Source organism: Histoplasma capsulatum, assembly GCF_000150115.1.
Source record: "Histoplasma capsulatum G186AR genomic scaffold supercont2.2, whole genome shotgun sequence".
In the NCBI taxonomy this organism is placed as follows: domain Eukaryota; kingdom Fungi; phylum Ascomycota; class Eurotiomycetes; order Onygenales; family Ajellomycetaceae; genus Histoplasma; species Histoplasma capsulatum.
The window spans coordinates 2,317,991-2,345,770 of NW_025544802.1; the positions used below are offsets into that span (position 1 = coordinate 2,317,991).

A 27,780-nucleotide genomic window follows, 5' to 3' on the forward strand; every position below is an offset into this window, starting at 1 on the left:
GTACATTCAATGAGAAGACTTACACTGATTTCAAGGAATGCATATGCATACAAATCTATAATCAGCAGGTCCCTAAGCCTCGGGGAAGGGCACTTTTGCCAATATCGGATGACACACATTGTGCACATCAACACCTTGATAATAGAGGGAATTAATTTCTCATCTATTGCAGGGTCTACATAACAACACATCCTTCATTCTTCATGAGGGCAGTCTGTCATATCTTCATGGATGGCAAGGCCCACCATCACCCTATTTCTTCCCCGAGATGTAGATTAGCCATGTCAAGGCCACCCTTTTCATGTTGAAAAGCGAGAATCATGGGTCAGTCACGCCTATTATGCGCCAGGTTTACTTTTTAACCACACATTCATCTTATTCTTGCCCATTTCCCTATCTGCACTTGCTTCATTATATCTATTGAGCAACAGACGATTCTGAGGCCAAGAGGCACAGCACAGCTTCCATTAGGAGGCAATCTGCTGGCGCACGGCTTACTTGCTTATTTAAAAAGCGCAGTAATCTGTATCAAGAGAGCAATTGAATTAGCATTGGTATATTTCACTTATCCATCCGTTTTTCCTCCTTCGTAGTCTCTTCAACCACTTCAAGATAAACTCTCTATCAAGTTTCTATACATTAGGATCGATTCCATAAGATATAAAGACACGCCAACTCTAGCAATATGCCGCCACTAGCAACTTGACAAATAGACTCCCAGTCCAAGCGGGTACCACAAATCAAATATGGGGAGTGCATAACTCACTTCTATGGGAGGGACGGTTTCCAATTTTAACCCACCAACCCGAGGCCTGGCTGACTTCAGAGTTTAAGTATTGGAAGACTTCATCGAGGAGCCTAAGAGTATGATAAAAACCCTTATGCAATGGAACGATCATGCAAAAGATCATAGAATGGGCGGACAAGAACTCGGGACAGGCCAATTCTTCGGAGTTATCCTAATTCTTGGCAGAAACGGGCTGTACACTTGCGCGGAAACGTCATCAGAACCATTTCGCAGTGACATCTTGTTTGGCGGTTGGTGGTTTGTTTGGAGGGTTTAATCTGGCCTCAGCCACCAACTTAGTCCATTGCTGATCTGCCGTTTTGCTGTGCAATGCTTCAAACACACAGCAAAAATAATAAATTCATGAATTGCGATCACCAACTGGTTGGTTCTCGCATGGTCTAAACCCCCCAAGGAAGTTTCTGACGACCATAGCGTCGAAGAGTGGCATGCGGGAAACTAACCCCATGTACCTAGGCGGGCTATCCTAGCATCTGATCAGCCTTGTGAGGTCCCAAGGAAACGGCTCATTGGAGGCTCCAGCAAACCCATATGGATGTGAAAGGCATTTAGAGGAATCGGGTGCGAACACAGAACAGGATGGCCCACGGCCGTGATAATTTTGAGAGAAGGAAAACATGAGAGATAATCAAGATTCTAACTTGAACGGAAATGCCGTAAACTACCCCTGCTCCCGTTTTGCAAAAATCGATCTGGGAAACTTGGCCCGAGCCTTGCTTCAATCCCCAGTCATACAAGGGCTCCCTGTGGTGGCTATGACTCGTGGCGAAAAAGCCGCATCCTAGAAATGAGAACACAAATTGCTTGCATGCCATCAGTTTAGCCATGCCCTCGAAATAAGGTGGGATGAGACTCCAGAGAAGTTTAAAAGCGGGCCGCCTCTCTTGTTTATCAGGCTAATTTGTTAAACGATAAATTAGTCCGAGGCTTGGATTTCTATTGTCAGAAACCGGGAAACGAAAAGAAAAGTTGAACGGACTCACGGGGTATATTTTTAAATAATATAATATGATTTACCTGGATCTTTCAAGACACTGGTAACTAAATATTGAAGCCGCACTTCCAAATATCAAATTACCTTCCGATCAGGTCTGGCAGCATCCTGTTTTTATTATCAGAACATGTAGCTGACAAGCTTGGGTAACCGGTGTACTTTCCTTCATGATATATATTCGTTGAGCCATACTCCTATATAGACGTCGTACTTGTGCGTGTAAGGAACGACAGCGGAACTTTTGCAGTCAACATTTCCCTAGCATTTTGGACGAGATGGCGGAGACTGTTGACGACAAGCTTTGATTTGACAACCCTGAGGCTGCAATAGATTTGCTAGAGATTTCTGCGTCAATCTTAGCTATTTATAGACGAGATCTTTGGTTCTGTCTCGTCAGATTGTGACAGCCCCTTTTGGTGGCTGATAAGTGGCCAGAATACTTTGTTATTGAAGAACCGTAGAAGCTCGTCGCAGCGAAGGCCCTTGCAAAATGGTAAGCGATCACAAACCCTAATCTCAGGCATAAACATTACCCCGGTTGGCGATGTCTACCAGGGATCACTAGCCGCGAAGGTTTCGATGCTAGATGCGATTGCAGAAAATTTCTGCAAATGCTTCCAAGCTGTACCACAGTTGACGATCTATTCGAGGGTTCTGGAAGCTCATGCCAGCACTTGTGAGCAGCTTTGGTAGGTTGAGTTTAGCGTGGGCAGTGGAAAACGCCAATAACTCGTACCCGCTCCACATTATCCCGGAGCAGCACTCTGCACTAGCTGGTTGGTTGCTGTGGAGAGGGGTTTGAGTTGCCAGAGCAGGCAGCTACGATTCTTTATTCCAAGCGCTCGCTCCTTGAGATCAGTGTTGTGAAACCAGCAAGTTGATTGAAGCTGTTTGGTAGGTACTTGGTTTCCAGTTCTCTGGGAGGTGTAGAGGAGAGCTAGTTATCTAAGTGTTCAAGATTCAGCTTGCCTGCCTCGAGAAATCAACCAGCTGTCCGCCCTAAATAAACATTCCAACTTCAGTCGCAAGCTCTGTGCCACTCAGCCTCATCTGCAAGACAAAGACACAATACCTCCCAGGCATCACTTCCAGCTCTCCCTCCCCTTCTCTCACACCTCTCACCCCTGAAAGATGAGTGGCTAATTGATCTTTGGCATTGTTATTCCTGTTTCATGTCTCCTTTCGCTTTTTACCTTTCCTGGTTTATCATTATTAGCTAGCTCTCTGCCTCATATTTACCCAAGCGGAAAACGCACGCAAAGGAAACTCATCATTCACATTCAATCATTGACTTGAACGGCTACTTAAACATCTAACCAACTATAGAACTACCATTTATATAAACACCGCCATTGTTTTGCCAGCGAGACATACCGAAGTGAGGGAATTCGGGCTGGGTGAGGAAAACGGTGGACATACCACTGGCTTGACGGAGTTGAGAAGGAAGGCTGCACGAACGTTTTTATGTACCATACCACAACTGGTCCTTCATTATGTTTGGGTCACTTCAGTTCCCTAGGGTGAAGATGCTTCTTCATGCCCTGCAGGGCTTTGTCATATTTCTGGGCTGGACTCTTACAATCGCCGTGCTCACACAAGATGGTCCAACAGATGGTCGAACGGCATACTATTTTGCGCTGGTATGTTTGATGTTTTCTCGCTACTCACAGAGGAAAACTTGAAGAGTTACAAGCACCTACATAAGTTGCTCTTTCTCCAAAGAAACCAAATTGCTAACTCTCTCTGACTTTTGACCCTCTGTAGTGTTGGCTCACTGTTCCCGCCCTCATCTACCTGGCCGCAGTGCCTTTATGGCCACGAACCCAAAGATTTGGTAATGCGTACGCTTTCGCAGTGATTGATGTGCTCTTCGGTATCCTCTGGTTTGCCTCATGGGTGGCTGTTGCATCATATGTGGCGGCAGGCAAAGTTGCTGGCAAGGATGATGACAATGATAAAGATAAGAAGGGTAAGAGCGGCTGCGGAGCGTTCAAATTCGGTACCCCTGCAAAATGCAATATAAGCACAGGAACTGTCATCTTGGGCGTGATAATCTGGTAAGTAGACTTAATTTTGTTCGAGCCATGAAAATAATTGATTCAACATAAAAGGAAGAGAGGAGAGGAGAAGAGAAGAGAATTCGCAGAAGGACTAACTCATAGCCTCTCCCAACAGCCTCCTTTTTATCGTTACTTCGTACATGTCCATTCGCAACCTCTCAGCATACCGCCGCAGTGGTTCAATGCTTTACGAAGGCGCTTCCGACCCGTCCTTCGCTGCTCACTCTAAAGCTGCCTTCTCCTCAAACCCAGCCCACGACTTCGATTATGAAGATGACCGGGACGCTGAATTCCGCTCCGGCCAGCGGTCTACAGAAGGCGTGAGCGTCATCGGCGGTCCCTCCTCATCTCTTGGATACCGCCGCGACCAAGACGACGAGTATACGCTGCTGCACAACGAGGCGGACGATTTGGGAGGAATGCCACATGAAACCCCTGCACCACCGTCCATGTACGATGCCACGAGAGGCAATGATAACAGTAATGCTCTAAATAACACGCCGTTGACAAACGCCGGCGATGCTAATGCTAGCTATTTACATGATTATGACACTAGCTATGGTGGCGCGTATGCGGCCGGGGGCCGGTCGCAGGCATCAGGGAGTTTCCATGATCAGTATACGAACCGATAGGAGTGCGCAGCTAATGGTTTGGTTAATTTTGATATGAATACCACATAGAGCGATTTTCTTCTTTGGGGCTCTTCGGTTTTTATTTTATTTCTATTCTTGAGCCGCCGGTGTTTTTTGCTTTTCGGCTTTTCGGCACTCCTATTTATTATATATATCATTATGCGGGCACCTCCCAAGTCTTCAAGAGGTGGAATGTCGGGTTTCTCATGTAATGGGTTAACGGATGCCATTTGAAGCACACATTGTTATGTAATTAATAAGCTTTAAATGATGTTTTACTTTTTGCTTTCAGAGGACGGTCCGATTATGTGCGGAGCATTTTGCTATATCCGTTCCATGTACCTGGATTGTTTAGGTATTAGGGCAATAGCAATAATGAGGATTGTATAAACGAATGCCAGAGTATATTTCGTTCCCCCCCCACCTCCTCTTGTGTGATTTTTCTGGCCCAGCTCGATAATTTCCTTCCTGGAACCCTTGAACCTCCTTATTTTTTTTCACACCTTGTGGATGACAACGCCAAATAGATCAAGAGCTACATCCCATAAAATAAAAACACAACATCTAACATCACATCACGGAAATAGAAAGCAGCATACGTACAATAAGCACATAACTATTTCGCATCGGCCCCTTCCCCTCCTTCGCTTCCTTGCAAGAACTAAACAAATTTATTGAAATAGTCTACTTCCATAGCCAAATGCTACCCAGGCTACCACCTATAACAATTCATATCCCAGTCCCCTCAGTGCCAATCGCCCTGAAACCTCCCCATGTCCATTTCCATGCTTCACGCACTCTCCCAACCCCTCTCTCCACCAGCATCATCACCAGCATCGTCATCCTCCCAACCACTCTCCTCTCCAACCCCAGCAGCCCCGTGCCCATTCACATCACCACCAAAATCCCCAATCATCCTCCCCTTGCCTTTCCCCTGTCCGCTCACTTCAATCTGCTCCAGCCCAAAGTCCAACCCCATCAACTCCCTCGCTCCTCCGGCCTCCAGCCCCGACCCCATCCCGAACCCCCCAAACAACTGCTCCCACAACCCCTCCGTAAAGACTCTCGTCGTCCGATCAACACCCGCGTGGTAGTACGGATCATAAAAGTCGCATTCGTTGTCGCTCTCTGTAGGTTCCCGCGGCTGATCCCTGGCGGACTGTCTGCGAGGGAAAAGGTCGTTGGGGCGGGGGAGGAGGATGTTATGTCTGTCCTTGCTACTGATGTGATAAGCTGAGGATTGATATTCGCGCTGGCTAGGCTTCTCGCGCTGGTAGTTGCCGAATTTATCGACGGTGACTGCATGACGGCGGGTGGAGCGGGTGAAGTTGGATCGGGGTGGAGCGGGCCGGGGGGTCATTGAGACTTTGGGATTTGGGAATAGGTTCACGATGCTGTTGGGGAGGTATCTGGATCTGGGCAGCGGTGTTGGCGTTTGGGCGGTTGGAGATAATGACCCGGAAGAGGACGTGGATGGGGGAGGAGAAGGTGTTGGACGATTGTGGGTACTGTGGATGCGGTTGTAGGGAAATTTTGCGAGTGTGTAAGTGTCAGAAGCCCCATCAGTGACAAATGGGTGTTTTGGGATGGGGTCATATAGTCCATGGCTCGAATTGATAGATTCTTCTGTACTTGTCTGAGTCGGGGTGGATTGACACGATATTGACGATATTGTTTTTGCCTTCTTCCGTGGGGGAGGTGTAGAAACTTGGCAGAGCGCGGGTGATGTCGCTGTCGATGGTGATGGGGGTGCAGACTTGCTGCTGTCCCTGCCATGACTAATGTCCTTTGCTTCGACAGATTCCGACGAGCTTCTTGCACGTTTACGACCCGTCGCATTAGATCCGTTTTCCGCAGCCTCCTTAGTATCCAACGTAAAAACAGCTGTGACTGCTGTCCCAGACAAAGACGACTGATTCTCTGGGTCTGCCGTTTGCACCACACTCTTCAGCTGCTGTTGGAGACCTTTATATTCCCCAACCTGCTCTCCAGGCCTGTCTTCAGCCGTGTCATTCTTCCTTGCATTTTGAAAAGCCTGGTAAGCATTAAACCCTGCATTCCTTTCCTTCCAATAAGCTTCCGCATTCCCCGACGCCGCAATAAGAATCTGCCCGAATTCCATAGGCAGTCCTTTCCCTTCGCTTTCTCTCTGCAGCTCAGACACCATTTCTTGATATTGCTGGTTCCACTTGTTGATCAGAGTATTGGGGGAACCCCATGTTTCTGGCAGAGCAGTCTGAGCATGCTCTGCCTCCTCTTCCTCGTTGCCGTTTCCACAACTGTCCTGTCTCTCAATTCTCTTCATCAGCGGATCAAGCACGACGGCAATCAACGCTCGATTCACCCTATCCACACTGCATTTGTGCTTGCGCGCCAATTCGCTATACGGGAAAATATGTGCAATGGCATCTGCCATGTCCATAAAGAATTCTTTTGTCAACGGCGAAGGCGAAGAAACATGTTCAGCTTTGAGTTCTTGTCCAGTAGATGTAGTCGATTCTGCCAGGGCGCTATTTGGATGTGGAGAAGTTGGCTTATTCTTTCCGCCAGAATTGTCCGAAAGGGAGTTTGTTGGTGATGACAACAGAAGACCAAAATAAGGACTCCGCTCCATGGGAATGGCAGGTTGAAGCCATTCTGACGTGCTGGGAGAGATTGGATGAGCGACTCTGTGAGTTCTGCCAGCTGTTGTCACTCGCTGGCCATCTTCGCCATTCCCTATGGAAGAATTGCGTAATGTTTAGTATGATTAGGCAGCGCAAAACGAAGGAGATGGGAGATAGGTTTCCATTACCTGTTTGCTGGCTGTTGGTTGGGCTACAGACTCCACGGGAGCATTCGGGGCCCGAATCGATTCTGTTCTGAGCACAAATAGCAGTACCAGTGATCTGGAGCTCATCTTCATCATCAGAGTCAAGAATGATAAAGGGGATTTCTTTGCTCATGATCATTGCTTGTTAATTTTCAAGTTTCAATATGGTTATAGGGCAGCCAGAAAGTTAAGTGGAAAAAAATTACAATATCAACATAGAGGAAAGACTCCAAATGAACAATTGTGGCAATCAGGAGAGAGGGGGATGGAAGATCAGAGTAGAGCAGAAAGGATTGATCGGTGAATGAATACATTCATCCTAACAAAGGGTGAAAGAGTTTGAGTGGATGAATATTCAGAGATAAGAATAAACACATCCACGCATCATTTTGACATATAACACAGTCATTTTGTTGATCATGTACCTACTTCACTATCATCCAATGTTGGAATGAAGCGAGATAAGGCTGATTTACAACCCTCCCCCTAACAATTTCATTGGAAAAATACCACTCAAGCATTTAGATAGTTTTGGATCTTTTGTGCCGATTTATGCAAGTTACCTTCACTCACCCCGCATATGGTGACAGCAGAGTGGTTTCGGCAACGTTGTCCCAGAAGGAAGGTGAAAGAAAGGAAAAAGAAGGACATTAATCAGCATTGTCCGCAACAGGCAATACTGAAGAAATGAGATAGATACACGGGATGTGGCAAGGAAATCCGCATAGCAGCTGGTCAGTTATTCGGAGGCACTTTGAGTGGATTATAGCAAGGGTCCACCTTGATGGACTTGATTTCGCAAAGTCGCATTTCATAGCTGAGAGTACTTGTAGAAACCGAAATCAGTATATTGTATCCAGACGGAGAATATGAGATGGAGGTAAGCTGAGGCTCAGATGCTGGAGATTTTAGATGCTATTTCGACCAGTGCAAGAGGAGCCGTCCTCAGGAGATTGCCCAATAAAGTACCCCAGAACCCGAGAAGTGATGCGATGCAAAGACTACAGGTTGGCCATTTAATTGAATTTGGAGCGGAAATGGGGAGGTGGAACTCCGACTGATGCTTGTAACTGGGTCGGGCTGTGGCTTTCGCTGTGGCTTTCTTTCACGTTTGTTGATGCCCTGGTAGCTGCTGGGCTGATGTGGAGGGTGCCGATAAATGGACATTATGAGCTTGCCTTGCATATCTTGGTAGTGACTGACAGAGTGAGTGGTCAGGAAATCACAGTATTGAGTAAGGACTCAGTCCAGGATACAGTTACATGCCCTCCCTCGGATCGGACCAGCACCCAGAGAGCGCAGGAATGAGGAACATTGGAACGGAAAGCATCAGGAGATACGATGAGATCTGTGGGTTGGGTGGGAATACGGTATCCGGTATTACCATCTGAGCAGGTGCAGAATGGCCTTGGCAGGGGCTTTCTTCACTAGAATTCAACCACAATTATTACCAGAGAGGAGCAAAATACCGTACGGAACCGTCCCTCAGGAAGCCTTGACAAGCCTGGCGTTCTAAACTGTGGTTGAGGTAAGCTAGTGCCGGGCCGCGCCTTGCCTGTTTGGGGAGATTTCTCCTTTTTGGGCGCTTGTATCACCTCCTTTTTCTTGATGTTTTTTCCCCTTCTCCTTCTGCGCCTTTCTTCGCTTCTCTTCCTCTCTCTCATCACGTCGACAACCATCACCATACGATCACGCTCCAACTCCCCCCATCTTCAACGTCTTCTCCAGTATCTAGGGCACTAAGCTACCCTTCTACCCCCTCCCCTCAAGTCCCCAAAGGCAGCTCAGCGTCCTGAGTTCAATCTCGCAGCGGTACATACCCCCTTTTCAATCCACTATCCCGTGTTCCGTTACCCAAATACACTCAGCCCTCCATCATGTCGACTGCCAACGAACTGGCCGAAAATATGGCCTCTGTCTCCATCAACGACTCTACCAATGGCGCAACTCCTGTAGGTGCTATTCAGACCGATGCCACTGCAGCCAGCGCCGATGAGGGACGTCGCCTGTACATTGGGAATCTCGCATATGCGACCACAGAGGGGGAACTCAAGGACTTCTTCAAGGCTTACACCATGTTAGTACTTTCCTTTTATTGTTATTATATTATTGTTATTATTACCTGTTTTGCATTTGTTTTTGTTTCCTAAGATAGGAACCAAAAGAGGAAAGCCTTAGCATGCTCCACTGTGTAATGTTATTTTTATACCAACTTCAACAAGAAAAGAAACAGTTCCATTTTTTTTTTTGTTTCGTTGGGGGTTGGTCATTCGGCATAAATGCAGAATGCACTTTTATATAAAAACCCTGAGAGCAAAGATATCTTGTCTCATGCAATCGATGGCGATGTTATTTTATGCCACTAACATATCTGCGATTGTTATAGTGAAAACACCTCCATCCCCGTGAACCCTCGCACTACCCGTCCTGTTGGATATGCCTTCGTCGACCTTGCTACTGCGCAAGAGGCCCAGGCTGCCATTGCTGAGCTCTCTGGCAAGGAAATCCTCGAGCGTAAGGTTTCCGTCCAACTTGCCCGCAAGCCCGAACCCGCTGAGAATAAGGGCGAGGCTGTTAGCGGTGGTGAGGGTGCAAGTGGAGGTGAGGGCCGCAAAAGAGGCTATGGTCGCGGTCGCGGACGTGGACGTGGCCGCGGTGGCCGATTCGGGGCTCGCGGTGGCCGCGCGGTACGTAACCTTGTGATCGATGTTTTATAGACTCCACAGCGACATCTCATTTAACACCAGCACGTCACTGTCCGCATTTTTATATGTTAAAACTAACGTGAAACCTTTGCAGGCAAAGGAGCCGAATGGAGAGCACGCTGAAGGGACCCCCGAAGGAACACCCTTGGCCGATGTGACTAATGAGCCTGGTGATGCCCCCAAAGACGCCAAGAGTCGTCCTCGTGTTCAAAAGCAACGTGGCCCGCCAGAAGATGGGATCCCGTCCAAGACAAAGGTTATGGTTGCTAACCTTCCTTACGATCTTAGCGAGGAGAAGGTACACCCCACATACCCAGTAAATCCGTCAATAGGCCGGTGAGATATTAACCATTGTTACTATACAGTTGAAGGAACTTTTTGCTGCTTACGAACCCGTCTCCGCCAAGATTGCACTTCGACCCATTCCGCGTTTTATGGTCAAGAAACTCCAAGCTCGTGGTGAGCCCCGCAAGGGCCGTGGATTCGGTTTTGTCACTCTAGGCTCTGAGGCTCTCCAGACCAAAGCTGTCGAGGAGATGCACGGCAAGGAAATAGAAGGACGGGAGATCGCAGTCAAAGTTGCCATCGACAGCCCCGGCAAGGAGGATGACATCTCTGGTGAAGAGCAGGCTACCGCTGAAGCCCCTGCTGATGCACCTGTTACCGCTTAAAATCAGTATTTCCCAGCCCGACGACTAATGAATAGGGGGGGTTGAGAAGGGTTCTACAAGGAATATGACGATTAAGGCTTTTTGATAAGTATTCTATTAACGGGCTGTATGAAATTGCTTAAATGGTGAAATATTGTTTTACAAACTGTTTTTGCCGTTACTCTCTAAGGCCTTTTCAGATTCCTCCCCTGGTTTCATTATAGGGTGGTTCGAACTTTGGGATGGATGTCAATGAGGGAAACATATCCATTTCAAAAATTAAAACCGAAAGAGAAGACCAAAAATATGTGAAAAAAGGGAAAAATTCAATCACAACAATTGACAAGGAGGAAAAAGCACCATTGCAGCATTTCCCAAATTTGGGCCTCATGGCCCACTTCTTACGATGTATCTTAGAAGATATTTTCAATCATATTATGAATTTGTATTTTTTTTCCCTCCTATTTCTCCCCCCTTCTCACCGCACTGTTTTCGGGGGGGGGGGGGGGGGTGTATATTCCAATATTACGTGAGATCATTTCATGCTGAAGCGACAAAAAAGGGATGAAGCAAACCCCTGGAGAGGCGACGAAAATTCCGGTCAAGGAGGAGAATGCCTTGGTAGCAGTTTGGTACGCAGTCTCATGAGCGGCTGGAAGGGTTGATTGCCACGAAAGTAATATTAGCTTTTCGGAGCCTTCGAGATAGATTTCAAAGCCCACTGATAACAAATTCGCAATAGACGAAAGACCGTCTGTGTGGCTCGATCAGCTTTTCCTGAGCCTCATGCTTCATTGGTGAATGAATACACTGTTCATCATAGATCCTATCATGCATCCCGCGCCCCAAAATACCCGAGTCTGTAGAATCACTGAGCTTGATATGCCACCTGTCAATAACATAATATAACTGAAAAAATTGCCCACAAATGATGATGCCATGCCGCTGTATATGCGCGAACCCCTGTCGCAGGATTGCCTGTTCTAGCCTGGGACCTGGAATCTTGGCACCATTTTCATTTTTCCTTTTTATTTTGTATTTCTCGGGGATTGAAAGAAGAGAACAATGTGTTTTTACATAGTATGCCAGTGATGGCGTATAGCTCAACGTCAACTCAACAATGGAGATCACGAGAGAAGGTCCCAAGCAATCCATGGATTGAAGCATCAACAGTTGTTGGAGCGATACTTGTATTGTAAAGCTTTGACCGATTAATTATACGCTAGTCCTAATGCGGTCATATAACCGCCCCTCTACATGTCTCGCCCACACCCACACCCACGCCCACACTATCTCCCTCTCACAAACACAGGCAAGGACGGAGACAAGGCAATTGGACCCATTTGCACTGTTACAAGAAAATCCCTCGTTGTGAGATGGTGCGAGGGGCGAGTTGATAGAGGAATCGGCCACAGAGTTACCCGTGTTGAAGTTGAAAGGACTGGTGGAATTTTCCCTATCTGGAGGGGGTACAAGAAATAAATATTGACAGAAAGAAAAATTGAGAACTGAAGCGCAGGATAGCAAAGCAAAGAAGTCTCAAGCCCAATAATAAATAATACGCCAGATTTCTCTCTTGTTCGGGATAGCATCCCACTCAATCTCCTTTTCCCCCACCGCCAACTTACTGCTTCCAATTCCGCCGCCGTTTCCCGCTCTCCGCTGCTCGCTTCCATCTTTTCCCCTTTCCTGCACCTCGACGTGCTGCAGGACCCCATTTACGTATATTACGACCCGTCGTGTTCTGCGCCTGAGGACCGCCGGAAGTGCGCCTAGGGCGGATTGGAGAAAAGTGGTATTTTATCTTAATCTAATAGCGCCGTGTTGAGAAAGAAAGACCAAAAAATCCACGTAGGGGTTGTCCAGGGGGGTATTTATATATCTGCTCTTGGAAGGCACTAGGAAGATCTAGCCATTGACCATTGGGTTGGGGAGGCATTATCTAGGAGTTGGTCAAGGACATATACACGCACAGAGCGGGAGAGAGCGCGCGCGTGTGAAAGAGGGAGTGAGAGCTCCGTGAGGAAGGGAACGAAGGCGTGGAGAAGATGTCGAAGATTTGGGAGGTTGATCCGGAGACCAGGAGTAAGGTATGCTGCTTTCATTTGTTCTGAATGTGTTTTGATTGTTATGCCTTATTCTTTTATTTCTTGCTTGTTGGTGGGGAGAAAAAGTATTTGTGAATGGGCCCTGGGGCCTGGGGGCCGAGCGGGCGCTATGTGGTATAAAGTGTCAGTTAAAGCACTCAAGGCTGATATTGCAGGAACGGTGAATCCACCGCACGACCCGTGCAAAATATAGCTCCTCCTAATCCAGAAGACCAAGGGCAACGATCGATGTTGTGATTGCGGCGCCCCGTCGCCTCAATGGGTTCGTTTTTCCCTTCCTTCCATGTTTCTTCCCCAACCACTCATGTATACATAAGTACACAAATGGATCCCAGCATATTTTACTATGCGATGCACATTCTGACACAACATCGACACTAACCGCAACTTGCTCTGCCAATCAGGCCTCACCCAAATTCGGCACTTTCATCTGTCTAAATTGCGCTGGCACCCACCGAGGCCTGGGCGTACACATCTCCTTCGTCCGCAGCATAACAATGGATGCTTTCAAGCTCGGCGAGACCCAGCGCATGGAACTCGGCGGCAATGATGCCTGGAAGTTCTTCTTCGACCATCATTCCTCGAATGTCGCGGAGGGTCGGACCTTTGAGGACTCGACTATCAAAGAGCGTTATGAGGGGGAAGTCGGGGAGGAATGGAAGGCAAGGTTGGCAGCGAAGGTTGAAGGGAGGGAGTATGTGCCTGGCGAGGAGAAGAATGTGCCAGCGTCGAGGGCAAGTACGCCGTCTATTTCTGCTATTGGCGGGGCCCGCGGCACCAGTGGTGATAAGAGTAAAACACCCACCAGGTCGATGTCGCCTGTGACACAGCAGGAGGTTCCGGGTACAGGGAGGAAAGAGCGAAATGAGTCCTATTTTGCATCATTGGGGGCAGAGAATGCGAATAGGCCGGAAAATGTAGCGCCCTCGCAGGGTGGGAAGTTTACAGGGTTTGGGGGTGGGATGCCGCTTCCCTCGGACGAAAAGGATGGCAATAGTCCTGGTGCCGTGATCCCTGGCTTGAATGATTTTCAGAATGATCCCGTTGCGGCGTTGACGAAGAGCTTCGGTTGGTTTGCGACTACGGTTGGAAAGGGGGCGAAGACGGTTAATGACTCGTACTTGCAACCTGCTGTGAAGACGGTGTGTATTTCCTTTTTCCATATTCTTTTTTTTTATCTCTTGAATATACCCTTCCGTCCCTCTATCTGCATTATTTAGCTTCCTTCCCCTTACTTTCCCATAATGAAACGTAAACCATAAAAACACCAAAACTAACAAATAAGACTAAACAGCTCGCCGAAACCGACCTAGCCGCGCAAGCCCGCATCGCCGCCTCAGAAGTAACACGAAATGTAACAACCGGTACACGCGGGGCCGCGGATGCCTTCACCCGCTTCGTGGAGGGACCTTCTTCAGAACAGCCGACACCGCGTAGGCCTGGTTCCGATTTTGGATCCCAAAGACAAAAGGTTGAACCCGAGAGAAAGGATTTCTGGGATGATTTTGCTGCCTTGGGAGAGAACAAAAGGAGACCTGGGGCTATTGGAACGACGGCGATGCGAAGGGGGGGACCTCCCTCTGGTGATGCTGGCAGTGGTGGGGTGGGTACAAAGGTGAAAGATGATGGGGGCGGTGGTGGCGGCTGGGATGATAATTGGTAGATTTCGTCGGTTACCTTCCGTCCCATTCTTTTCCTTTCCTTTTTCTTTATTTCCCTTGTTCGAGGTTAGAATTGGTGAATTGAATGGGATCTTTGCTTTTTCCAGACTTTTTTTCTTTTTTCTTCTGTGGATTGATGTCTCTGTTGTCAACCTACCTCTCCAGTGCTTCGTTTTCCTCTCCTCCCCTTCTTCTTTTACCTCGCCATTTGCTCTGGTTCCTAAGAATTTTTAATATATTTTAACTTAAGCCATGTGTCATTCCTACAGTTTTTGGTATGAGCGGTTATAATAGATACATACAACCGAAATATTTCTTAGGGCTACTAGCTCTATGGCTGTTTTAGGAGATTCCCGATACCGTCGACACAGACGTCTACTTTTTGTTAAAACGTTCAATCATGACCAGGGACAGCCGCAGCACCATGCTCATCCTTGCAACACGCCCGGCTGTTAATTTGCACGCATGGAGCGCGGCCCATGAGTCGAGTGGAGAGCACCATTGCATTGGCATATTGCGCCTGAATCCCTCTCCTTCGGAATGTGTGATGGCTTTTGGGACATAGATTGGGAGGGTGGTCTCGGTTTAAAAGCTTCGTGTCTCGCGAATATGCTGATGCCATTCATTACCCAAGCCTCCGTGACTTTACGGAGGTTCCACGGCTGTGCAATGCAAGATCAAGCAAGCGGACACTTGTTCAAACGGCGGAGGTGATATTGGTATTTACTATTTGGCTGATGGTCTGGCTTAGAAGCTCCGTACCAAGGAGGGGTATTGGAAATTAAATATTCATTTCAATAACCAAAAACTGCTGCGTAGCTATCGATAGTATGTAAATTACAGCACTTGGTCTTATTAGACCGCTTTTGAAAAGCCAAATCTGAAGGACATGAGAAAAAAAACTTCTCCTTTGGCTTACTATGTTACAAAATGAAAATTATCATTTTTTCCAGTTCCCGTGTTAAGCAGCTTCTGCAGACTGCGGTAGGAGCTATCTTCCCACTTTCGCTCCGTTGTCAGCTGGGGGAAGAAAAAAGGAAAGGATACGAAGAGAAAACCGCTTCTACAAATGTTAAAGTCCCCCCAGAGCTGCCAAAACAGCTCTCTCCCTTTGGCTTTCCATTTTTTCAAACGTATCAACACTCATAACGAACGTTCCCCTCCCTCCAGTTAAGCTCCGTAAATGCTTCAGATAGCCTACCATTTCCTTCAGTGGCACCTTAGCAGTTATAGTCCGCATTTTATTCAAGCTATTGCTAGTAGCAGCCATCGATGAGGATCTAAATTGGTCGGGAGGTACGTAGATCTTGGATACATCAATAGGGGGTAGGTCATCATCATTTGACATGGGTGATGATGAGGAAGAGGTCTCGATGTCTTCATCGAGGGACAGAATGTGTCCACCTCGAGCTGATGATATATCATGCACAACTACGCCCATATTAGCGTCTGGGACACTGATGGTTACGTGCATGACTGGCTCCATAAGCACGACTGTTGATGCTACCTCCTTAAGGGCAGTTTGAGTGGCAAGGCGTGCAGCAGCGGATAGAGCTGACGGGGTAGTTTCATTTCCAAAAAAATGAGTGTTTATATCGAATGTGACCGTTACGTGTGTGTTGTGTAAAGGGAAGGAGTTTTTGGGGCCGCGGGATAACGCAGCAATGCAGCCGTTGTATAGGGATGTTTTTATCACGGCAAGATTAAGGTGGCTGGGAAGGAGGTCTTCGGAGATTTTGGTGTTTTTGGAATTACTGCTGTTGGAGATAAGGCCCGGGGCGAGTATTGTGATGCGATTTCCATCTTGTTTTTCGTCAAGAAGAACGTTTTCATGTGCTTCGAGATGTTCCTCGTCGAATTCGTCGGGATTGAAGGGTTCAGCAAGCACCATGCAACCCGCCTTTCCCTTCCGGCCCGCAATTTCTTTGTCGAAGATTTTGGTTATTGAGGCCGAGGTCCCTGATATGCATTCGCGATAACCAATTTCAATTTGGCCCATAGAAGCTTTGACCTTGAAGTCATTAATTAGCCTGTCCCTGGCGATTTCAAGATGTAATTCGCCCATCCCGCTCAACAGAGTTTGACCAGAGTTCTCATCAATTGTAACATGGAGGCTAGGATCTTCTCGTAAAACCAATGCTAGCATTTCATGAAGGTGCTTTTCCTCGCTTAGACTGTGAGGTTCAAGGCTCGAAAAGAATACCGGTGGTGGAATAGGTATCGGGCGTAGTTGTAGTTTATTGAGCGGCTCTGGGGGAGCCGTCTTGTTTCCTGCATATGAAAGTAGTGTATCGCCGGTTCGAGCATATTTCAGTCCAACTATAACGCCGATATGCCCCGCTGGGATTGATTGCACTTCAACTGCTTCCGAAGCATACATTTTTAGAAGCCGAGGAGCCCGTTCTGATAGGTTAAGGTGTGTGTTAAATAGAGATGCGTTTCGGCTGATGGAACCAGAATACACCCGAACATAAACCAAAACACCCCTTTTAGCATCGCTCACTACCTTAAAAGCAAGAGCACATCCTTCAAGCTTTTCAAGGGCTGTTTGGGCCGTCGAGTAGCCGGAAACATTTTTTTCTTTCTTCTTTTTCGTTGCAAGCTTCTTGTTTTCTTGCAAAATGAGGTTCCCATTCAATAGGCTTTTCAGGCCTCCTTTACCGGAGCTGATGCTAATTTCTGGGTCCGGCCGTTCGTTGGGACTTGGAAGGAGATTCAGCACTTGATCAAGCAGAGGTTGAACGCCGATATTTCGGAAGCTTGCGCCAGCAAAGATAGGCATGACTCTTGTCTTCTTTGAACCGAGAAGGGTTCTTCGAAGACTCTCCAAAATCTCAATTGGTTTGACAGCTAGATGGTCCTCATTACGTTCCAAGAAATTTTCAACCATCGTTTCGTCGTGCTCGCTTAGAAGCTCGACAAGTGCGACCCGCGCTTTCTTCAATTCGCTTGCAAATATCTCATCCGTTTCCTCTAGCGTGGCCAAGTTGGACACTGCAATTTTCTTGCCATCGCCACCTTCCTCCCAAAAGAGACCTTGGAGAGAAATCGCGTCACCAACACCCTGGAACCGGCCATAAGCAGATTCGAACCACGGGATTTGACAGACGGCAGGCCAGCATCCTAGTTTCGAACCTACTTCCAGCACAGTTTTCCCAAAAGCAGCTCCATCGCGATCAAGTTTATTAATATACACAATACAAGGGATATGATATGTTGAGGCCTGATTCCAGACCTTCTCTGTCTGCGCCTCAACTCCTGCTACTCCATCTAGAATGCAGACCGCACCATCGAGGATCCGGAGAGAACGCAAAACTTCAAACGTAAAGTCTGCATGACCGGGGGTGTCGATAAGATTGATGGTATGTGACACTGCTGATCTGGGAAGTCCTCTAGCCTTTAGCTCTTCAGGTGTTGGTGTTGTATGTTCTTCTGGTGGTCGTGGAGGCCAATCAAATGTGATTGCAGCCGATTGGATTGTAATGCCTCGAGCTCTTTCAGCCGGAAGAAAATCGGTCACAGTGGATCCGTCATCAACTTCTCCGATTCTTCTGGTAACACCGCTGTAATAAAGCATGCGCTCTGTTGTTGTTGTTTTACCAGCATCAATGTGAGCAATGATCCCAATATTCCGAACTCTGTCCAGGTCCACTGCGGACTCTGACGACTGAGCTCCATTAGTTGAATATCGGCGCAGAACTGAGTGAAAATATGGAGTTGAGATTGCTGGTAATATCCTAGTATTCTTCCGGATACACCTTGAACAGATCCACCTTGAGGGTAACCCAATTGGGATCATATTTGGCAAAAAGGAGAGTGAATGGGAGCGGAATGCAGTCCGCAATGGTTCCTACGTTGACATTTAAAACCAGCAAGGCAATGACAAACAACCAATTGACACATATAAATCCTAGTATCCTTGTTGGCTGCGACTTGCAGAGTTGGTCAAACGAATTGTTTTCCTGCAATTACAATGAACCAAAATTTACCCGCGAAGTCTAAAAGTCGGCGCTAAGACATTCAAGCGACATTAGCGCCATCCGCATGCACCAACCTTCAACCTTCTATTGATGCCTTCTGCTGAGAGACACCATTCTCGCGCTTGTGAAGCATCTCTTCGACTGTTATATCTTAGCAATCACCGAATTCCATAACAGAATTACGGCAATTTTTTTCTTGTTTCTCGCAGCTCCGACCCGGAGACCTGGTACAATCACTCGTGGCTTGCCGGTGCCTCGTGCGTGTCCTGATTTCTCACTAATGTGCCCACGACCTCCTGTCTGGTAATCATACTTTCCCTCAAAATATCATTGAACAAAGTGCTACCATCATGGACTATTCGTCACTTCCACACGATCCAGAACACCCTGTCGACTCATCCCCGTGGGGTTCGACTTCACCTCGAGCCGATCGTACGTTCCCCGCATCTGACGTTCCTCCATCTCCGTTATCTCCCCAGTCACCATATGGCGGCTCAGACAATGAACCCCATCAAGGTGAAGAGTCTGCAACGCGGGATATATCTGAGCGACTCCAAGGTTCCCAGATCGAAGACCAAATCCATGGAGAACCCACCATCCAACCCCGCTCCAATTCTCAGCAACAACCTACGCCACGAGCACAAGTTTCGGCTAGATATCAAACTGGAGCAAGAAATAAAGTGCGCCCAAGTGCTCCCCAGTACAAATTACAGGCTAAAATTACGGGATTGGAGAGGACTGGAAAAAAGGATCCTATCTTGCGGTTTGACGTGCACGTACGTCCCAACCGTTCCCAATTGCAGACTCTGCGGTTTGCTAAATTTTACTACTGTAACAGACAAACATACCCAAGTTCCGAACGACACAATTCCGCGACGTTCGTCGAACACATTCTGAGTTTATCAAGCTTGCTGATCATTTAATATCCTCCAATCCTGAGGCAATTGTGCCAGCCGTACCTCCTCCATTGACACCAGCCGGCGCAGGAACTGATGAGGATGAGATTCGGGTGAAAGCGTCAATGCAGAGATGGTTCAATTACGTTTGTGCCAATGACGCTCTTATGCAGGATGATGAGATGATTCTTTTCGTCGAGAGTGATTTCGGTTATAGCCCCGTCGTTAGAATGAAACAGCCAGCGACTGGAGTCCGGCGGAAGGTGCTGAAACAATTTGCACCTCCTCCAGATGATACGCCAGAACTACAAGATGCACGCCCTGTTGTTAAATTGTTCTATTTGGGGACGATGGATACAGGCCAAAAGATAGACCGTGTTGTGAAAGCCAGAAAAAGTAAGCATACAAAGTCCCATATGGTAGCGACAGCGTTTAACTCTTTTTAAAGGTCTTGCTCTCGCAGAATCCGATCTCGGTGTAAAAGTTGGCCAGATGCACGTCCAAGAAACCCACCCGGGCCTCGCTAATGCGTACCGTAAACTCGGGAAAGTAATTCAAGCAGTTGGTGACTACCACGCTGCACAGGGGACTGCAGAGGCCACTACCTTTGGTGACCCTCTAAATTACCACTCATCTGATGCCTTTATCGTCAAAGAGACCCTGACGAACCGACACATCCTGCTCCGGGAGTTGATACAAGCCCAACAGACCGCGCGAAGCAAGCGTGCCGCCGCTGATAGATTGAAGGGGAGCACCTCCGTTCGCCCTGAAAAGGTTGACGAAGCCATCAGCTCTCTTGAGGACGCGCAAGCGCATGAAGAATACTTAACCAAGAAAACCCAACGCGTAACAGTTAACCTCCTGCAAGAAAAGCGTCGATGGTTCAAGCGTACGACGTCTGACATGCTACTCAGCATCCGCGAATATACCCTCCGGGAAATAGAGGCTGAGCGTCGCACTCTTAGCACACTTGAAAGCGTCCGGGCAGACATCCGTTCAATCGATGCCTCTGGCGGCCTGAGCCGGCTGGGTCGCGAATCTCATCCTGCGGCTCGTCGGGCCAGCCTGGCAGCAAGTCAGGGTCCCAAAGGCGATGCATGGAGTGGCGTACCGCGCCGCGGTGACAGCTTAAATCGAAGCATAAGTGGAAGTTTTGTCTCACCTATTCTTGAGCATGAGGTTCAGTCTAATGGAGGGAGATCACATAGCCGCTCACTCAGCGGGTCGGGAATGATTGGTCTGCCTGAGGAAGAGGATGACGATCGAGTGGACGCTAAAAATGCAGCAAGCCGCTTGGCCACAAGTACATTCTAAGAGCCGGCATGATATGTAGATTATGACGAGATATTATCATCTTCTCTTCCTCTGCTCCTTTCCTTTGCGTCTGGCAGCCGCCACTGAAAACTTGCCGTTCTGCGTCACCTTTCTCTTTATTCATATTCTACTGGCTCCGTACTTGTTTTCTTGACGAAATTCACCTTGTTTCATAATATGAATTCATGATTTATAGTCACACTTACATACCCATTGCGCCACAATAACCAAACAAAAGAAATAATAATACAAACGAGAAAATTTGACTCCTACAGCCCGCTCCCACAACTCCCACAATTCCCCCACTTCCCACTCACCACCCTCTTGACGTCACTGCTCTTCGCTTCCCGTCCTCGACAAGTTCCCCCAACCCCACAGCCACCAAAGACGCCTCCACTCGCACCACCTGTGCCCGTGTTTGCCGCTCCCCCACGCCTGCAAGCAGACCCTCGTCTTCAACGACTCTCAGGACGCGCGCCAAATGCGAGTCTACTTGATATTTGCCATATTCTGGTGTGGTGGAGTGCGGGAGAAGACCCGCATGGCCCCTCTCAACATTACCTACTTCTACGGTCAGTCTTGTGAGAGATTGACGTAGGGTGGAGATCGCTGAGAGGGATTGCGAGGTTGTCGAGCTCAGAGCGGTGTAGGCCTCGCGAAGGGCTTTGTTCTGGGCTTGGAGGACTACGAAGGCATTATGGTTATTAGTTGCTTTCTGATGTTGTCAGGGGAATGGTGAGGTGGAAGTGAGGAGCTGTCAGGGAAACCAATGCTGCAACAGTTGAGGCGCGTTCGAAAACTGGATCTATGATGGGAATGAGAATAACTCACTGCTCATCTCTCGCTCTGGCGCTCTCTTTGCCCTCTCTTCTGCCTCCTCCCTCAGGGCCCTCATCAGCTTCCTTCCCGCAACCGGGGGCTCTGTAAAGTTCATTGTCAGCATTGCGAACGGGGAGCGTCGAGTTAATGGCATTTTGAGTGGACATATCACAGATGAGGAAACACAAGGGGCAAGGGGTCTCAACCTCCTGCTATCTCCAGAGGAGTTGAAAGCCCACGGGCTTATACATTAAGGGTTGGGTCAATATGCCACTTGGATAGATAGTAAGAGAAGCAGAGCGGGGGGTGGTATTGTGTATCAACACAGCAGAGATATGTGGGGGTGGGTGAAAAATGAAAGAGAGGTGAAGATGAAAGTGAATACCAGAACTTCCTGGAAGTAAGACAAGTGGCAGACAAAGAGTGAAGTGAGTCTGCCCTCTTCACTGTTGCAATGAGTTTAAACAGCCTTGGAAGTGACTTACCACCTGCTTTCACTTGTCTTGGCGCATCAGCGACCCTTCCTGTCTTATGATGTGCATAGAGACATTCATCCACAGTGTATTTGCACTTGCCCTTCTCATTCCACCACCAGCAAGTGAGGTGCTTGACTGAAGGCCTTTCCTTTCTTGATTCAGAAGTGCTGGGTCTTGACTCAGATTGCTGCAAACCCTGCTGTGAGATGTTTCTCTGCATATCTTGACCCATTGATTGAATTTGAGGGTGAGATTGGGGCTGAGAGGTCTGATATATTTGCTGTGCTTCAGCTTGCTGCCCCATTGTGAATGGTAGAGAATGTCTGCCTTGAAGAGGAAATTGGTTCCCATTGTTCTGCACATGCGGGGTGTCTACTCTTAGCTGCGGTGCCTGCAAAGATCTATTTTCTTCTTGCTGAGCCTGTCTCATTCCATTTTCCATTTCAAGAATGTGTCTATCTGATACACTTCCCTGCAAACCTGTGAAAAAAGATTGTTGTGCAGTGTTTGGCATCGAGTTGGGTTGAAATGAAAATCTTGACATTAGATGGAACTCTTCACTGGTGAAAAGTGCTGCTCTTGCCTGGCTTGTTTGGATTTCAGGATGCCATGCTGTTGTGGGATGGAGGCCTGCTAGCCTATTCGTTTCTAGTATGTCAGCAGCCAGAGACTGGCTCTGTCGAGAATACTCCACGGGAATTGGTCCAGGACTATCCAGCGGATCAAGCATTCTAGAATGGAGAAAGGAGGGATCCTGTTCAGCCATTTCCTTCTTCACCACGAGGTAGCGGGAGAAATTGTCCTTGGGTTTTTCAAACCGCAATGAACGTTGAAAATGATGTTTACTTGTGTCCGAAATCGAAGAAAATAAGCGCAAAAGGCCGGTTCTTGAAACGAAGTCTCTCAAAACGGAAAATTTATTCACTCGAGAAATGAAATATTTTTACAGAAATCTTGGATACTTCTGTTGTCACTTGATGAAATGTCCTTGGTGTTGGGTATTCTCTGTTGAAATTTGGAAATCTGTACAAGTTGATTGCGTCCCGGGCGTTGTTACGAGAATGTGGGTTGCTCCAGGGTTGAACCAACAGCAAAAGCAAATTGACCCCGAAAGGAAACGCTCCAAGGATGTTTTCGAAAAGAGGATCTAAATGAACCGATTCTCCAAGAAGTCAAAGAATGATTCTTTTTTCGTGGTCCAGATGGGATATAAGCGATCGGAGAATGACAAAGGAGCCTCGCAATAAGCAAAAGTCAAGATGACAGAAATACTGAACGGTTTAAGAGTTGTTGACAAAGAGAAGTGGCTCTTTGCTTTGTGTTCCCAACGGCCCAAGAGGTTATGTCTGTTGGCCGCTGTTGATGGCACTATATTATAACTGCGACACCAAGAAAGCTTTCAAGATACTGAACCTGAATTTGGATGCCTTTTTTTCTGAAGCAAAGGATGAAACTTGAGGCAGAAGTTTTTGCAAAGTCCAAGCTGGCAGAACCAGGGAGAAAAGGGGTGAGCAGTTGAAATGGATGTGATGATGAAAAACCAATGAAAGAACTGAGCCCAAGGGAAAGAATGCCAAAAACAGATAAAGGCGTGATCACTGATGGAGACTCATGGTGAAGGAAAGAAGGATTTGTTTTTATTTTGATATTTCTTTTATATTCAGTGTTATGTGGTTCCATGGTGTGTTGAAGGCCCTCAAAAGATCACGTGGAGAAACTTATGCTGAACTGCTTGGGATAGGGAAGATGAATTTGAGATATCTTGCATTGCAGCTTACTTGTTTGTATGGACAACAAATGTCTGGGGAAGCAAACGACTACGACAACCTGCTCCTTGCATTTCGATGGAATTCCCTGGCATTATATATAGCCAACGAGCCCTCACATCGAACTTCTGGAGCAAAGGATATAGAAGAATATAGACTATGACCCTTTCTCCCTCACAGCGAAATATTGCTCAGATACACCGAATGCAAACACTTGGTATTATTTACGTGCAGCCATTCCAAAAGGGCCGCCCTCCTCCCCCCTGAATCCTGGTGGCTGCTCCTCAATATCCGGATCCGTGAAATACTTCACCAAGCCATCATTCGGTACCTTATACCAAGACGGTTTCTCTCTCACCCAATAATACACTGTTGATTTATTCAACGTATCCCATCCATCTTCCTTAGATCCCGCTTCCGCTTCTCCTTCCCCTTCCCCTTTCCCGCTCTGTCCCCACTTAACGTCCCAATCATCAATGGAGCCCCCGGCCAACGAAATCCTCTCAGGGTGCTCATTCATCTGGAACACCAAACTGGAGCCACACTTGTCGCAGAATCCACGACGGGCGAAAGTGCTAGCCGAGAAATATTTGGGCTGGCGGTCGTTCAGCCATGTGATGGCTGCTGTGGGGAAGCGGACGTATGTTTGGAAAGGTCCGCCCGCGGTCTTGCGACATTCAACGCAAAAGCAGTGTGACAAAGAGATGGGGAGGGAGGTTGACGCATAGCGGATGTAGGAACATGCACAGCCGCCCACGAGGACTGGAGGGGAGTTTGTGGCTGTTGATGTGGTTGTGGACATTATTATTTTATTTTGTTGTTTTTATTTTTCAACTTTTGAAGAAATATTACTTCGGGGGGTATATATCTTTCCTCTTCTCTTCTTTTTTTAATAACGAAGGGAATATATTGTATATATGTGTTAGAATGGTGTTGATTTCTTGGAACCCGTCAAGCAGCCATGATGGAAATGAAATTAACTTGGAAATGGAATTATGGAGGCGAACCCGAGCGGATAATATACTGTGGCAAAATTTCACATCTTAGCTTCAAGTTTGCTCAACGCGGGGTATTTTCAATAGGGCGTGAAACCAGATGTCAAGAATACGAGGTTGCGGGAAGCATACAAGATGTATTACGTGGGAACAACATCTTGGATCCGTAACTAGGTAATGTACCAGTAGTTAGCTAATCTTGGATATTATCAAGTTGCTTAGAAATCTTATTTTCGAGAAATCGTTTCTGAATTTGAGCTCGCTCTCCTCTGAGAGTGAAATAAATAGCTGGCGCGATTCCCGATGGAGTTTGAATAAATGTTTCTCTCATTCTGCGGGATACCAGGAATATATAGTAGCTGTTGAGCTTTGGGCAAAGGTTTAACCACAAAGTTAGTTAGCTACATCAAAAGGATCGAGGTGGGATCAGAGCATTCATGGTCGCTTAGCCATACGACGCCAAAACCCCACCTTGCGAAGTGTGTCTGTGGATCGGACCCACAATGGCAATTTTCCCCTTAAAAGTCACATCACCGTCTCAAACCCACATTCTCTTTGGATGGGCTGATAGTGACGGTTGACACAATTTTAAAGAAGGCCCAGTGCAGGCATATATCGCCTTGGCGAGTTTACAGAGTGAGTGCTTCGGAGAGGTCTTATGACATGAGAGAAATATGCCCAATTGCAACACATATGCAATCCTGTCGGCGAATCGAGAGAAGTTTAACGACAGTGATAAAAGCGGATCCTTCTAGCTTCTCATAAAACTACTACGTATTCCAACCTTGAGCTCATTGAGACTCTGGTTCAAGAGCCGTCCCTCACACTATGCGCTTTCAATCCCGCGCCGTGTAATTCATCAATATGGTATTCTATTCGAAAATCCCTAGATCTTTGCAAGAATTCCCCCCCGAAACTCAACACTACGTGCCTGTTGTCCCTCTTTGACCTTCTGAGTCTGTAGCGATTTTCACAAAAAGGCTCAGGAGACCAGTAAAGTTATTGCGACTCCTCTCTTGGACGAATCATTCTCAGTTATCTTCGATGGTCTTAAGCAGGCATTGAATGTACAGCTCGCCATCGCTACATACTCGTAATGGCCGTACCATGCCCGTGAACTGGGTTTCGAGATGCCTGTGTGCGATGTACAGTACGGCTTGGGAAACATTATGACACCTCGTAGTATAAATAGAGTGGCTGCGTATACTGTAACTCTCAGGGTTTTCCATGTCGTCCGGTGTCAAAGGTCTGTTAGGAGTGTTACTCTTGAGGGATTTTGCGATAGGGGTCCTCAAAATAACCTAGGCTCTATCTGCGGCATATTTGCTGCTTCCGCGGCTCTTTGTAGGGGTAGTAGGTAGCACGGGCTAGTTCCGATGAAGCTAGGCCATACACATTGCCGTATCAGACCGCAAGGTGCCACAGGCAGGTGAACTTCAAATACTGGGCGCGAGAACAGTTTAGTAGCGGCTAGGATTTGCATGTCTGCTAGATTGGGCGTCGGCAGCTATTTGTGGCGGGCGGCGGAAGGTGCTCTGTTGGTTTGGCTGATATTGAAATAAATAGCTAGATGGCGACTGCGTAAACTAATCATTGTCGAGAATTCGTCCATGGAGCCATTGTGTTTGGTAAAACGTACACAGACGTGTTCGACTCAGTACTCGATGGCTGTTAAAAGTCACCAATGACATCATCGCGGCAGAACGCCAGAATCCAAGAATGGGGGAGACACACCCCACTACTGTCCATCCCAACATCGAAATCAAGGGCAGCAGGTATAAAAGCGACCACAACTTTGCAATTATTCTCAAACTATCCAATCGCCATAACCGTAAATTACTGCGATTCGGTTGATATTCAACATACTCTGTACCCTCAGACTAAATTATACCTGAGCCTCAACCCACGGTGTCAAAATGGCACCTCCTAAGGTCTTTGTGTGAGTAATGAGCCTATCCAACTACCTTAACTGAGCATTCCGGAGAGACATTCTGACGAGAGAAGGACCGGGGCTACTGGATACATCGGGGGAGATGCCTTCTTCCGTCTCAATGAAGCCCATCCGGATTGGGAGTTCACTGCCCTCGTCCGCAATCAGGAGAAAGGCGCGTTGGTTACTAGCAAATATCCGAAGACCAAACTTGTGTACGGGGATCTTGATTCCGCTACGATTCTTGAAGAAGAGGCACGAAAGGCAGATATCATCTACCGTACGGCCTCCCTGCATGACATGCTTCTAATATCTTAGGAAATGCTTGCTAATTTTTTTTTTTTCAATTTTTCAATTTGTTTTATTTGAACAGACTTTGCAGACTGTGATCATGTTGCTTCGTCACAAGCCATTGCAAAGGGCATAGCTGCCCATACATCCGATCGCCCAGGCTACTGGATCCACACTTCGGGAACGGGTATTCTCACATTCGAGGATTTAGGCAATTCGACCTACGGAGATCTTCGTCCGAAAGAATACGATGACTGGGACGGTATTGGTGATGTGACGTCTCTTCCCGACGAAGCTTTTCATCGAGACGTCGACAAGATCGTCTTGGGAGTCGGCGAGGCTGCTGCCGATAGGGTGAAGACAGCCATTGTTTGCCCACCCACTATATATGGCCCCGGGCGAGGGCCGGGAAATACTCGAAGTGCTCAAATATATAATCTGGCAAAATATGTTCTTAAGAGAAAGAAGGGGCTTCAAGTAGGCAAAGGCGAGAATGTCTGGCACCAGATCCATGTTCATGATTTGAGTGATCTATTCCTCCTCCTTGGCGAGGCTGCGGCTGCTGGCGGCGGGAAAGCGACTTGGGGAAAGGAAGGGTATTATTTTGTAGAAAATGGGTCGTTCGTTTGGGGCGATGTGGAGAAGGCAGTAGCGAAGATTGCTTTTGAGAAAGGATTCATCGCCTCCCCAGAGGTGGAAATTCTGGATGGCAAGCAAACAGCAGATTTATTTGCATTCGGGCCTTTCTCATGGGGAACTAATTCGAGAGCACATGCGATTCGTGCGAGGAAACTTCTTGGTTGGAATCCGCATCGACCAAATGCCCGTGAACTTCTACCCGATATTGTCACTCTTGAAGCGAAAGCTCTAGGTCTTGCTTGAA

At 47.5% G+C, this 27,780-nt stretch overlaps 10 protein-coding genes across 10 annotated transcripts; 6 read left to right on the top strand and 4 right to left on the bottom strand.

Annotated features, from left to right (window-relative positions):
- Nucleotides 1-881: 881 nt before the first annotated feature.
- HCBG_01989 (uncharacterized protein) lies at nucleotides 882-2,743 on the top strand (the record flags this gene model as incomplete). The annotated part of the gene is made up of 5 exons (XM_045429038.1): nucleotides 882-1,045; nucleotides 1,265-1,298; nucleotides 1,729-1,794; nucleotides 2,256-2,491; nucleotides 2,701-2,743. 5 exons carry the CDS (start codon nucleotides 882-884, stop codon nucleotides 2,741-2,743), a joined length of 543 nt encoding a protein of 180 aa, XP_045290824.1.
- Nucleotides 2,744-3,328: 585 nt separating this feature from the next.
- Nucleotides 3,329-4,494, top strand: HCBG_01990 (uncharacterized protein; the record flags this gene model as incomplete). The annotated part of the gene is made up of 3 exons (XM_045429039.1): nucleotides 3,329-3,442; nucleotides 3,567-3,859; nucleotides 3,978-4,494. 3 exons carry the CDS (start codon nucleotides 3,329-3,331, stop codon nucleotides 4,492-4,494), a joined length of 924 nt encoding a protein of 307 aa, XP_045290825.1.
- A 684-nt stretch (nucleotides 4,495-5,178) lies between these two features.
- HCBG_01991 (uncharacterized protein) lies at nucleotides 5,179-7,439 on the bottom strand (the record flags this gene model as incomplete). Its single annotated transcript, XM_045429040.1, has 3 exons — nucleotides 5,179-5,213; nucleotides 5,293-7,212; nucleotides 7,289-7,439. The coding sequence occupies 3 exons, from the start codon at nucleotides 7,437-7,439 to the stop codon at nucleotides 5,179-5,181; spliced, it is 2,106 nt and encodes a 701-aa protein (XP_045290826.1).
- A 1,522-nt stretch (nucleotides 7,440-8,961) lies between these two features.
- HCBG_01992 (RNP domain-containing protein) lies at nucleotides 8,962-11,118 on the top strand (the record flags this gene model as incomplete). Its single annotated transcript, XM_045429041.1, has 4 exons — nucleotides 8,962-9,383; nucleotides 9,693-9,993; nucleotides 10,106-10,309; nucleotides 10,377-11,118. The coding sequence occupies 4 exons, from the start codon at nucleotides 9,184-9,186 to the stop codon at nucleotides 10,680-10,682; spliced, it is 1,011 nt and encodes a 336-aa protein (XP_045290827.1).
- A 1,591-nt stretch (nucleotides 11,119-12,709) lies between these two features.
- Nucleotides 12,710-14,432, top strand: HCBG_01993 (zinc finger protein; the record flags this gene model as incomplete). Its single annotated transcript, XM_045429042.1, has 3 exons — nucleotides 12,710-12,751; nucleotides 13,174-13,911; nucleotides 14,064-14,432. The coding sequence occupies 3 exons, from the start codon at nucleotides 12,710-12,712 to the stop codon at nucleotides 14,430-14,432; spliced, it is 1,149 nt and encodes a 382-aa protein (XP_045290828.1).
- Nucleotides 14,433-15,502: 1,070 nt separating this feature from the next.
- On the bottom strand, nucleotides 15,503-18,229 carry HCBG_01994 (elongation factor G; the record flags this gene model as incomplete). The annotated part of the gene is made up of 1 exon (XM_045429043.1): nucleotides 15,503-18,229. The coding sequence occupies one exon, from the start codon at nucleotides 18,227-18,229 to the stop codon at nucleotides 15,503-15,505; it is 2,727 nt and encodes a 908-aa protein (XP_045290829.1).
- Nucleotides 18,230-18,760: 531 nt separating this feature from the next.
- On the top strand, nucleotides 18,761-20,894 carry HCBG_01995 (vacuolar sorting-associated protein; the record flags this gene model as incomplete). Its single annotated transcript, XM_045429044.1, has 3 exons — nucleotides 18,761-19,186; nucleotides 19,249-19,702; nucleotides 19,755-20,894. The coding sequence occupies 3 exons, from the start codon at nucleotides 18,761-18,763 to the stop codon at nucleotides 20,618-20,620; spliced, it is 1,746 nt and encodes a 581-aa protein (XP_045290830.1).
- A 39-nt stretch (nucleotides 20,895-20,933) lies between these two features.
- On the bottom strand, nucleotides 20,934-22,681 carry HCBG_01996 (uncharacterized protein; the record flags this gene model as incomplete). The annotated part of the gene is made up of 3 exons (XM_045429045.1): nucleotides 20,934-21,304; nucleotides 21,452-21,541; nucleotides 21,925-22,681. The coding sequence occupies 3 exons, from the start codon at nucleotides 22,679-22,681 to the stop codon at nucleotides 20,934-20,936; spliced, it is 1,218 nt and encodes a 405-aa protein (XP_045290831.1).
- A 1,220-nt stretch (nucleotides 22,682-23,901) lies between these two features.
- On the bottom strand, nucleotides 23,902-24,483 carry HCBG_01997 (DUF636 domain-containing protein; the record flags this gene model as incomplete). The annotated part of the gene is made up of 1 exon (XM_045429046.1): nucleotides 23,902-24,483. The coding sequence occupies one exon, from the start codon at nucleotides 24,481-24,483 to the stop codon at nucleotides 23,902-23,904; it is 582 nt and encodes a 193-aa protein (XP_045290832.1).
- Nucleotides 24,484-26,592: 2,109 nt separating this feature from the next.
- On the top strand, nucleotides 26,593-27,779 carry HCBG_01998 (uncharacterized protein; the record flags this gene model as incomplete). Its single annotated transcript, XM_045429047.1, has 3 exons — nucleotides 26,593-26,615; nucleotides 26,681-26,886; nucleotides 26,980-27,779. 3 exons carry the CDS (start codon nucleotides 26,593-26,595, stop codon nucleotides 27,777-27,779), a joined length of 1,029 nt encoding a protein of 342 aa, XP_045290833.1.
- Between the last annotated feature and the right edge of the window lies 1 nt (nucleotide 27,780).